At 45.5% G+C, this 12873-nt stretch overlaps 1 protein-coding gene across 1 annotated transcript in view; it reads left to right on the forward strand.

The window, feature by feature from the left end:
• Positions 1 to 598: 598 nt before the first annotated feature.
• HPSE (heparanase) overlaps positions 599 to 12873 on the forward strand; it is a 165543-nt gene continuing 153268 nt past the window's right edge. Inside the window, exons 1-2 of the mRNA XM_086961979.1 lie at positions 599 to 968; positions 10049 to 10194. Of these exons, the coding sequence (XP_086818105.1) occupies positions 793 to 968; positions 10049 to 10194 (322 nt within the window). The 5' untranslated portion in view covers positions 599 to 792. The remainder of the gene's footprint in view (positions 969 to 10048; positions 10195 to 12873) is intronic.

Genomic DNA, 12873 nt, shown 5'->3' on the forward strand with positions numbered 1-12873 from the left:
CTCTTACTGAAATGGCACTCATTCTGCATGACATACATATGAACATCGAAACCACAACTCCAGTATTCAAAGCACCTACTGCTAACAAGTTAAATGTATCACAGACGATTTGGGTCTGTTTGCCAGGTATGGTCGCGTCTTGTCCGCTCTCTATGATGCCATAGACCAGGGGAGCAACTAGACCAGAACTTCAGGGGGCTTACACTCCGAGACAGGGCTGGCCCAGTGCACTGGCCCTAGCACTGACGCCCTTTTAACCCTAAGCCTGCAATAGACGTCAAAGTGGTGCCAGATCTGAAAAACGTAATTTTTAATGTTTCTGAACGTGGAATCCCTGGTGTTCTTGTTCTGAATGTTTGTCTCACGCACGGCAGAGTGGGGTGAGACAACTGTGTAAGCTCGGTTGTGGGGCAGGCGTTGCGTCTCCTCCTGTTGCTGTTATATTGCTGAACAAAAGGTGGTGGTGATGGACGGAGCATCTGAATCACCAAGAACAGGAAGCGCCGTCGCAGCACCTGCGGTCTCACCTCTCCGCACCTGGGCCCGCCCCCGTGGGCGGCTCCAGGCCTCGCCCCGCCCCTGGCTGCCTTTGGTTCCTCCCTCGCTTTCGGTTTTTGTGCGTGCGAAGCTAGGAGGAAGCTGCAGGTTTACCAGTCAATAAAGGGAGGAGAGACCTGACTGACTACACGAGAGAAGGGCCGCTCAATACTGCCCTCCCCTGACTCCCAGTCCTCCCAGCAGCTGTCGGGCGAGGACCAGCCGCCCCTCGCCCAGTGCCGCGGCTCCCCAGGGATGATGGAGACCGCCCTCTTCCTGTTGGTACTGCCCGCACTGACGCGGGCGCGGGATGCAAACCTTGTGAGGCTGCAGGTGGATTGGAAGGAAACATCCGAAGTTGACCCCAGATTCCTTTCTGTGACCGTCGATGCCAGTCTGGCCGCAGAACCCAAGTACATCACTTTCCTGGGGTAAGTGCACTCCCCTCCGCTTCCAAAATATTTACTTTAGGTGTTTGGTGTAGCCCCAACATGACGCCTTCTGGCCACTTTTAGAGCTTTCGTGAGCGAGCGCCAGACGAGGATCAGGGGCATCTATAACAAGCCTACTTCACAATCTGTGTTCGAGCCAAATACCCCTTTACCAGACTGGTTGTTGTGGATAGACCCCCAACACCAGGATATGTCCAAACCCCCAATGTCTAAGAGTAGGCGGGGCCAAAACCGAAATGACTAAGTATGGATGCTGGCTCAAAATCTGGAAAACATGCAAAAACGAACACGTTAAATGAAGAACATTGGACGATGCTGTTGTTTTCCAGTGCACTTGCCAAGAAAAAAAATTGCAAAATTTGTCAGGGGAATTTCTCACTGGCGCATCTACGGCGAAATGGCCTCGGGTCAATTTAGCGAACTGTCTGTCAGCCACGAGAGGATTCGTTTTCGGAAAATGTCAAATTCTTTTGAGGCCCTTTCTTTAAAAATAAATAAATCTAAAAGTCAAGTTCGAAATACTGAGGCAAGTAACTGCTTACTTTACTTTCAAAGTGCAGTACGACAACACCCGACGTCTCAGCAGTAATAGATTTATGTAGCGCTTACTGCATACAATTGCTACTAGACGCTAATAAATCGCCTCTGAAATATTTTTCGTGGGCGAAGAAATGAGTAGTTTGAGGGAATCAAGAAGCACATTTCTCCTCCAATATGCATATTCGACTATACAACTTCGCCCAGTTCAGGGCCACCCCACAGTGATAACGGCAGGGAGAGTAGTTAAACCCCTGAACAATGTCTGCAGCCCCAATACCTGACCGTCGGTGTGTATACTACCAACACAGCTCATTGTAGGATTGAGTGTAACTCCACTGAGTGGATGTAGTTAGAGCAGGGACAACAACAATAGGCTGGTCACCGTCTGAGTAATAACTAGGACCACTGGTTTTATATGGCTAGGGAGTAACGAATCATGCGGCAGGGTTTAATAAATTATGCGACAAGAAAAGACAAGTTTTGTGGCCTAACGAGGCACATTATGGAGCCGTATTGCTTCACTGTTTTCTCATTCTTGCACATTAACACTGCCTGGGCAAATGTTTCACCTAGTTAATATCAGTTTAACGCTTAAATACAGCAGTCAGCAACTGAAAGGTGACCTGCCTCTGTGTGTAAAAAGGCCAGTCACTGCACAGCAACACATGTTGCAGTTTTTAATGGTAGCTTTTGATCCGTTCGAGCTAGAAACAAACTTCTTTTTTAAATCTGTAAATTATGCAGAGGATAACGTATTATGTGGCAAGTGCGGCAAATCCACTATTATGTGGAAAACAGCTGCTGAGGAATTGCATAATTCAAGTTGTCCTGCTTACGGCTACAGTAACCAACTGAGTGTGATCCTGTGAAAAGGGCGTCAACCAATGGCACACAAAGTTTTGTTGGGCTCATGGTTCTTGCTCCATTCTTGTGCATCAAAAGAACTGATATTATTAGCTATTCCTTGTATACAGGCAAAACGTAGGTATAGTTCTGCAGGAAGGCTAGTGTGCGGAGTCTTGGATCACAGGGAAGAAGAAGGAGATGTTCAGCTGCATGGGACGCTGCTGTGGCGTGGGTTTGGGCCTTGAGTAATCTTTGGGCCTACCAGCCGTAGAAGAGTTGTAAGGGGGGTCTCCATTACTTCGTCTGGTCCTTTGTGGTGACACTCTTAGAGGGGCCAGATGCTCCGAGGAAAGCTGGGTGCTAGTTTGCTGGGCATTAACCGAGGCAAGCCAGCAGGGATCGTTGTTGGTGGATGGGGCAGAGTACCTCTCAAAAAGTGTAAAGAAAGCTGATCTGGGAGGCCACTAACATGGATTAGGGTAGAGGGTCACATGACTGCCAGCGCTTTGCCACAAGAACTGCAAGAGGCTGGCTGTGGAAAGGAGGAACACAGCTGGTGTCGGAATCAAACATGTTAAACCCTAAGGGCTAGATGTAGGTAATTTTATTTTACCACTTCTTAAATACCGAATTTTACCGATTCAGTATTTAAGAAGTGGTAAAATAGAGGGGGGGGGGGGGGGGGGGGGGGATGTAGGTATTCCAGAATCGGTAAATACCGAATCGTTAAGATTCGGTATTTACCGATTCTGTAAATACCAATTCGGTAATGCCCATTGATTTCTATGGGCATTGAAGCCCATAGGAATCAATGGGCATTACCGAATCGGTATTTACCGATTCGGTAAATACCGATTCCAGCAAGGGTGCAGGGGGTGTCACTTTGACACCCTCTAGCACCCCAAATACAGGCATGTGTGCCATTTGGCACACAGACATGCCCTAAGGGCATGTCTGTCTGTCACATGGCATAGGTGTGCATGCACACATGGATTCGGTATTTTACCACCCAATTGGATTGGGTGGTAAAATATCGAATCTGAAAGGCCTTTGGGACTCAGAAGAGTCCCACCTACATCTAGAAGTTACAGAATCTGTAAAAATACCGATTCGGTAAATTTACAGATTCGGTAAATTTACTGCATCGGTAAAATTGGCCCCCTACATCCCAAAAACCCATTTACCAGTCGGTAACGGCCGTTACCGGCCGGTAAATGGCCACCTACATCTGGCCGTTAATGTGGTGAGGAGAAACCACCTAGAGCAGATGGCACGACAATTTAATGTGAGGAAGAAAGTTCTGGCATTTCACACGACTCTCGACTAGTCAATCACTGTTAGTCAAATACTCCAAAGGATGCTGGGAGCTGGTGGAAAATAGGCAGCGAGCCAGGCCCTGCTGGTCTATGATGATAGAAGGTCAGGAGACGGTAAGGAAGCCTCCCTATTACAGGTTAAGAATCTGTGGAACTTAGATGCAAACCGATAGAAACGGGCCATGCAGCCAGTGGTCATGTCGAAATTGCAATACAGGATATTGGCTCTAATTGGTCTCCCTGCTAGCCAGAGAACCCCGTTAAAAGCAGTCCTTCATACAGCCTCAAGACTGATCAGACGCAGGGAAATCTAACCTACACCTTAATAAAATGCACGTTTCCATGTCCAAGTCTGCTGTACTTCCAGGTCTGCAAGCATCAACTCTGGAACTCTAATGACCGTGCTTCCCGCATGGCCACCTGATGCAACTGTATATATCTTTATACATAGAGTATATACAAATAAACTTCTACGTATTGATGTCTATAAATACTATCTCATACATTACCCACCGCCTTTATTCTTCCCTACATGCGTGTATCTTTTCTGCACCCACACATCTAAAATCGAAAAATTTGACATTATCTTTATATATATATATATATATATATATATATATATATATATATATATATCCAAACATAGTTCACCTGAAGGAAAGAGGCAACCCATAAGCAAGGTGAGGAATTCAGCTTTTATTCTCGGAAGGAGCGCAGCTTGCGAAATGGATCCAAAAACAGCATACAATGAAAGTCAGCCTGACGCGTTTCGTAGTTTATACTTCATCAGAGGCAGTGACTAGGCTTCAAAGGCAGGCGTTTATTTAGGCAAATTGGTGTCACTGGTACCCGCCCAGATGGGCGTGGCCGCTCGCAGGGCCTTGTGGTACCTGGAGTCCAAAGTCCTGTCTTTCTCAAGTGAGTGGCTTGCCTCGAAGCATAATGTTCAAAATAATGACAACCACAGAGGGGTTTGCGGTATTCGGTCAACACCGCAGCTGCCTGTATTGCTCCAACCAATGCTCCTCGCTCCCATCTCGGTGGCGTTGTTAGACGTCTCCGTGGGGGGCTTGCAACCCCAGGGTCAACCTCCGCGGCACAGGCACTCCGCTAAAATCCAAACATAGTTCACCTGAAGGAAAGAGGCAACCCATAAGCAAGGTGAGGAATTCAGCTTTTATTCTCGGAAGGAGCGCAGCTTGCGAAATGGATCCAAAAACAGCATACAATGAAAGTCAGCCTGACGCGTTTCGTAGTTTATACTTCATCAGAGGCAGTGACTAGGCTTCAAAGGCAGGCGTTTATTTAGGCAAATTGGTGTCACTGGTACCCGCCCAGATGGGCGTGGCCGCTCGCAGGGCCTTGTGGTACCTGGAGTCCAAAGTCCTGTCTTTCTCAAGTGAGTGGCTTGCCTCGAAGCATAATGTTCAAAATAATGACAACCACAGAGGGGTTTGCGGTATTCGATCAACACCGCAGCTGCCTGTATTGCTCCAACCAATGCTCCTCGCTCCCATCTCGGTGGCGTTGTTAGACGTCTCCGTGGGGGGCTTGCAACCCCAGGGTCAACCTCCGCGGCACAGGCACTCCGCTAAAATCCAAACATAGTTCACCTGAAGGAAAGAGGCAACCCATAAGCAAGGTGAGGAATTCAGCTTTTATTCTCGGAAGGAGCGCAGCCTGCCTTTGAAGCCTAGTCACTGCCTCTGATGAAGTATAAACTACGAAACGCGTCAGGCTGACTTTCATTGTATGCTGTTTTTGGATCCATTTCGCAAGCTGCGCTCCTTCCGAGAATAAAAGCTGAATTCCTCACCTTGCTTATGGGTTGCCTCTTTCCTTCAGGTGAACTATGTTTGGATTTTAGCGGAGTGCCTGTGCCGCGGAGGTTGACCCTGGGGTTGCAAGCCCCCCACGGAGACGTCTAACAACGCCACCGAGATGGGAGCGAGGAGCATTGGTTGGAGCAATACAGGCAGCTGCGGTGTTGACCGAATACCGCAAACCCCTCTGTGGTTGTCATTATTTTGAACATTATGCTTCGAGGCAAGCCACTCACTTGAGAAAGACAGGACTTTGGACTCCAGGTACCACAAGGCCCTGCGAGCGGCCACGCCCATCTGGGCGGGTACCAGTGACACCAATTTGCCTAAATAAACACCTGCCTTTGAAGCCTAGTCACTGCCTCTGATGAAGTATAAACTACGAAACGCGTCAGGCTGACTTTCATTGTATGCTGTTTTTGGATCCATTTCGCAAGCTGCGCTCCTTCCGAGAATAAAAGCTGAATTCCTCACCTTGCTTATGGGTTGCCTCTTTCCTTCAGGTGAACTATGTTTGGATTTTAGCGGAGTGCCTGTGCCGCGGAGGTTGACCCTGGGGTTGCAAGCCCCCCACGGAGACGTCTAACAACGCCACCGAGATGGGAGCGAGGAGCATTGGTTGGAGCAATACAGGCAGCTGCGGTGTTGACCGAATACCGCAAACCCCTCTGTGGTTGTCATTATTTTGAACATTATGCTTCGAGGCAAGCCACTCACTTGAGAAAGACAGGACTTTGGACTCCAGGTACCACAAGGCCCTGCGAGCGGCCACGCCCATCTGGGCGGGTACCAGTGACACCAATTTGCCTAAATAAACGCCTGCCTTTGAAGCCTAGTCACTGCCTCTGATGAAGTATAAACTACGAAACGCGTCAGGCTGACTTTCATTGTATGCTGTTTTTGGATCCATTTCGCAAGCTGCGCTCCTTCCGAGAATAAAAGCTGAATTCCTCACCTTGCTTATGGGTTGCCTCTTTCCTTCAGGTGAACTATGTTTGGATTTTAGCGGAGTGCCTGTGCCGCGGAGGTTGACCCTGGGGTTGCAAGCCCCCCACGGAGACGTCTAACAACGCCACCGAGATGGGAGCGAGGAGCATTGGTTGGAGCAATACAGGCAGCTGCGGTGTTGACCGAATACCGCAAACCCCTCTGTGGTTGTCATTATTTTGAACATTATGCTTCGAGGCAAGCCACTCACTTGAGAAAGACAGGACTTTGGACTCCAGGTACCACAAGGCCCTGCGAGCGGCCACGCCCATCTGGGCGGGTACCAGTGACACCAATTTGCCTAAATAAACGCCTGCCTTTGAAGCCTAGTCACTGCCTCTGATGAAGTATAAACTACGAAACGCGTCAGGCTGACTTTCATTGTATGCTGTTTTTGGATCCATTTCGCAAGCTGCGCTCCTTCCGAGAATAAAAGCTGAATTCCTCACCTTGCTTATGGGTTGCCTCTTTCCTTCAGGTGAACTATGTTTGGATTTTAGCGGAGTGCCTGTGCCGCGGAGGTTGACCCTGGGGTTGCAAGCCCCCCACGGAGACGTCTAACAACGCCACCGAGATGGGAGCGAGGAGCATTGGTTGGAGCAATACAGGCAGCTGCGGTGTTGACCGAATACCGCAAACCCCTCTGTGGTTGTCATTATTTTGAACATTATGCTTCGAGGCAAGCCACTCACTTGAGAAAGACAGGACTTTGGACTCCAGGTACCACAAGGCCCTGCGAGCGGCCACGCCCATCTGAGCGGGTACCAGTGACACCAATTTGCCTAAATAAACGCCTGCCTTTGAAGCCTAGTCACTGCCTCTGATGAAGTATAAACTACGAAACGCGTCAGGCTGACTTTCATTGTATGCTGTTTTTGGATCCATTTCGCAAGCTGCGCTCCTTCCGAGAATAAAAGCTGAATTCCTCACCTTGCTTATGGGTTGCCTCTTTCCTTCAGGTGAACTATGTTTGGATATATATATATATATATATATATATATATATATATATATATTCACTTAAAAAACCATAGGCTTCAGGCCTTATATAGTTAGGAATTAGCATTTAAAAAACCATTGAAATTGCTCCTATATAGTTAGTTGTACTAACTATATTTCGCACACCCGCAATCCACTGCTGATGATGTCAAATATTACATCATTCATGACATGGTCAGTGACATCACTGATGACATCTCAAATGACATCACGGATGACATCACTGATGACATCTCATTTGACATCACTGATGACATCATCCAGTGACTGTGTGTTTCTGTAAAGTTTAAATATGTTTTACATATTGAAGAATGAGTGGATGTATAATTGTCTGGATGAAGGATTTAGTAGATGCGTGACTGACTGTAGGAGTGAGTGATTAAATGTGTCTTACTAAATGCATGGGTTAGTGACTAAACTGTCTGAATGTGTGCATCAGTATGTCTGTTGTTGTGTAAGCTGCTGCATGTGTTGATCAGTAGCTATATGAGTGGCTATATGGGTTATTGATTGCTTGCCCAAGTATTTGTATGGGAGACTGAGTGTGTGTGTGGGTGGCTGGGAGGTGTGTGACTCTGTGCATAGATGTGTGAGCAGTTGATTCACTAGGTGTATGAGTTCAAGAGTGCATGTGGAAACAGCTATAGGGGCGGTTGACTGTGTGCATGGGTGTGTTGGTGAGTGAATGGATATCTCAGTGCTACATGTTCAAGTAAGTACATATGTAAAACACAGTGCATGTGAGAGTTGGCATATATAAATGACTATATATGAGAGCCAGTGAATGTGCGAGTGGCTGTATGGATCATTGTGTACTTGTATCAGTAATCATATAAGAGAGTAAGTATGTGTTAGTATATGTTTGAATAAGTAAGGTGTGTGTATAACTGTATAGTTGAGGAAATGGAAGTGTGATTGATTCTTTGCATGACCGACTAGGTTTGTGAGTAACTCCATGGATGAGTGGCAGTGTGTGAGTGTCTGTATAGGTGTATGAGTGCATATGGTAGTGTTGTATTGATGAGTGACTGTATCTATGAGTGATTCTATGGGTGAATGAGTGAATGTGTGTGTAGACCTAGGAATCAGTGAGTGCGTATGTAGTAACTGGTATTGGTGTGTCAATGGTTTACTGTAGATAACAGGTGCTTCATTAAAAGGTTATATATAGAACCCCTCAAAGTCTACAATTTCCTCTTCATTGGGTAGGAAAGTCCGTTTAGTCGGTCCAGAAATGCAAACAAAACAAAGTCCATGCAGATGGCCATCACCAGGAAAACCACTGTCCACTCTTTGGTGTCTCCAGATTCATCAAGTTGGTTGCGAGACTGTAGACTGTGGGGCTGAGTACAGACAAAAATATTAACTTGCAGAAATAAAAGGGAGGTATTTAATAATATTGCATATTCATATTGTAAACATTGAGGTGGGATAAAACTTGCCTCAGCATCTTAAATAACAAGCATTTGCAATGCAATAGGTCTCACATTTACACAAGTTTGAGCTATTGACATTGCAAATAACAATGCCTTTTATTTTGTTTTTGTTAACATAAATAAAAGGCATTGTAATTTACTATGTCAATGGCTTAAACTTGCGTAAATGCGAGACCTATTGCATTGCAAATGCTTGTTAACCTTGCCACGTATTACCTTCTGAGAATAAAAACAGTACATACTGGCTGGCTATCTATAGGTAATTAAAATGTTCTCACTACACCCACTATGACCACCCATCCACCATATCCGTATAGGAACAAGGGCAAGAAAAGATCTCCACCAAATGCCCCCATTTTTGAGGGGCCCTCTGGGAGTTGCACTGCCCGCCCAGCGTGGTCCGGTTTGGCCTTTTATCCTTAAGCCTGGACATGCTCCGTATCAATCAATCAAGTGACTTGTAAAGTGCGACTACTCACCCGTAAGGATGTCCCAGTGCCATGAGGGGGGGGGGGGGGGGGGGGGGTCGACTGCCGATCAGTCAGAGGCACTGTGGCTCAGTATAAGTCCAGGAAGCCTTCAGACTGCATGCATTCTCCTAGTCCTATCCACTATTATTTCCAGTTGCCCGAAGCATATTCCAGTGAATCAACAGTTCAAAATGGAGTGGTATGTGCAGGGGAGAGTTTAGCAGCCAAAATACAACAGATAATCAAAAGCTTGTGGGTAGAGCTGAACTTGCAGGCCTTTTTTTTTTTTTTTTTTGTTTATCCGGGTCAATGCTGACCAAAAGAACCTTCATTTTGTATAACACAAAAGCGTGACTAATGCCATGCTAATTTTACTCCGGTTTCAAACCAGAATTTGTGGCTGAAAGAAAGCAGGGAACAACACTTTTAAAGGAAATGAAAACTAGCTTTAATAAGGGCAGCCTGTGCGATAGCCGCTGTTTATCAGATTTTCGAGGCTGACCACAATCTCATTTTTTTTGTCACTGGCAGCAGGTTGCTGTATTTTATTTTGATAATCTATAATGTGTTTTGGATTTGAATGAATGTGTTTTCTTCATGGAGTTATTTAGCACGTTTTCATGCGGTTTTCTGCCCCTGAAGGTCACAAAGGCTGCGGACTTTGGCAAAAGGCTTGTCTCCTGCCTTCTTAAGGTTCGGCGGGACGCAAACAGACTTCATGCTGTTTAGCCCAACAAAACGGTGGTCTTGGGAGGAGAAACTATACTGGCAGTCACAGAACACTCGGGGTAAGTGCTTTATCTAACTTATTAGTTATTGGTAAGGTGTTACCAAATCTACAGTTAAGCACTATATTTCCCTCCAATCCAATGCAGCATATGTCCGCTTTTAGTTACTTCTACGCTTGCTGGTGTGTTGGTTGTAGTCTTGCAACAGGGATAGTAATTTTTCTCTAGGTTCTATGCCAGTCAAGAACTATTAGGCATGTTCCATGGTGTTTCTCAGCGATTAGAGTATTATTGTAATGCAGTTGGATAACCAAGTTACTTCCTTTATGAACCGGACTCGAGTGCTTAATTTGTAGAAATACATAAGGGCTGGGGATATTACCCTACACTCCTATCATGACTTCATCTCTTATGTGAGAAGATTAGGCTGGAACCATTAGAGCTCCAGGGCCAGACTGGCTGTAGTGGGCATCTGGTGTTTTTCCGGTGGGCCGGAAGGGTGGGGGGTGGTTTTGAAGGATTGATGGCCGTTTTTTAGGTCTCGCCTACGCAGTGCGCATACGCCGCTTAGGAGACCTTTAGTCGTCATGCAGCTCTTTTTACAAAGCACATACTCGTGCTTGTGGCGGCATACGCCTTGCAGGAGTGTGCAGTGGTGCACCACAAGCACGAGTATGTGCTTTGTAAAAAGAGCAGACTGCTCTCTCCAGTGCGCGGCCTCTCTCTCTCCCGTTGCAGCGCGAGGCGCGGTCTCTTGTTTTCTCCTTACTTCTATTATGGCGCGTCGATTATCTTTATTTACTATTATTGTTACGTTTTGGCGTGGTAGTGCTTTATGAGAAACAGTTCATTCCTCCCAAAAAATGAACTCTATTAGCAAGAAGCAGTTAGATCTATCAGATGTCATCACCTTTGCGTACTCCTATTTTATTTGAAATTCACTGGCGATGACGCATGTTCAGCGCAGTAGAATCGATTTTGATACACCAGGAAGAAAGCGCACAGACTATTTGTCAGAGTGGTAGTAAATGGAAGAAGAGCACTGACAAAATGGACGTTTTCCAGCGATGCTTTATTGTTCGAGGGTGTTTCAGAGTGTTCGGGTTTTGATTAGAAATCGGGTTTGCTGATATCTAGACTGAAGTGGATGTAATTTATGTCCCCAGAGGCACTCCAGCTAATTCCTGGCTAGAGGTTTTGTTTTCCAGTTACACGAAGAATGTTCAGGTTCTATCAACTTGCTAAGTCATGGGGGGTGACCCAGGAAACATCGACCGGATCACATAACAGTTTTGTGTCAGAGGCATTAGCATTTATTCCACATAATGCAAATAAGGAAGACGAAAAACTAGTTACATAACCTGCCTTCTAAGTTCCAGGCTTTGGTCTTGGGTCCTGGCTTCGATATAATGCGGTCCTGGGGAACTTTATATTTCATTTGTTCCTCATTACCTCATTTGCCACAATAGGGGGCAATTAAAGACAGTCTGACTCCGATTTTATGCAATAAATAAATTGCTGAAAATTTACATTAATATTTATAGTTCTGGTCAAAACTCTGGGGTTCTGGAAACATGCCATAATGCGGATAAAATAACCCTTTCTAGCCCTACACCTCCTCTACCCTGCCTTACATCATCTCATACCTCTTCTACTATTCCGATCTCCCAAACAAGCCTTTCTAAACCCGTCCCACCCTCCACCTCCATTTTACTCATTCCAAATCTCCTCCTACTGATATGAGCTCCAAAAAAAAGCATTTGCAATGCAATTGGTATCGCATTTGCAAGAGTTTGAGCTATTGGCATTATAAATGACAATGCCTTTTATTTATTTGCTCTGAAAACCTGCAAGTGGTGCATAAACACGCACTTTGTACTTATAGTCCTTAATTACAAGAAGGAAGGATGGCAGTAAAAGAGGCACAGTTACTGCCAGCCTTGCTTCTTGTAAGCAACAACTATACGCAGGTTTTCAAAACACATAAATAAAAATAATTGTCATTTACAGTGCCAATAGCTCAAACTCTCGCAAATGCGAGACCTATTGCATTGCAAATGCTTGTGTTACTAGTTTTACTGCTCTCCAAAATAGAGCTTGCATCTACACCTTTATAGCCGCTTTGCTCCCTTCATTATTGATGTTATCTAAAAATGAATGAGCTTCTTCCATCCGAGAAAACACATACGTTTTGTTCTCCCCTATACTGCTCTTGGACAGGCCATAGACCGAGAGAGAACTTAATAGCAAAGTTCACAGAGTTCCTTTCGAATTTACGGCAGTTTCTTCCTCCCGGCATACGTCCTATTACTAAGGTCTGGGAAAAGGAGTATGTGCAGACTCTGAATCTTTGATCATGTTTTAGGGTTGCGATGGTTTTCATCATTAACTCCTGCAAATGAGCACTGCAAAAGGTGACTATAACGGTGTCACCGATTGCTGATTTTCAGGCGCCGGGGGATGTGGGGCGTAATGGATATGTCTTCAAAAGCATTATACACTAGCCACAGTTTTGAATCAAAATGGCCTGTATAAATATCATTGAATAATGTTTCAAAATTAAAATATGAGATCCCTATGCTTGACATGACCAAATGAGCTGCACATTGGAGAAGTTTCAAGACCTGTGTTGTCATAGAAAAGAATTTAATATATGTACAGTAGGTGAGTTTTGTATGTAGTGTGCATGTTTGTGGATGAAAGAAAATGTGATTTTATCAGAATTTAACTTTTGTTCCC

The sequence above is a fragment of the Lissotriton vulgaris genome, chromosome 3_1 (genome assembly GCF_964263255.1).
Source record: "Lissotriton vulgaris chromosome 3_1, aLisVul1.2, whole genome shotgun sequence".
In the NCBI taxonomy this organism is placed as follows: Eukaryota; Metazoa; Chordata; class Amphibia; order Caudata; family Salamandridae; genus Lissotriton; species Lissotriton vulgaris.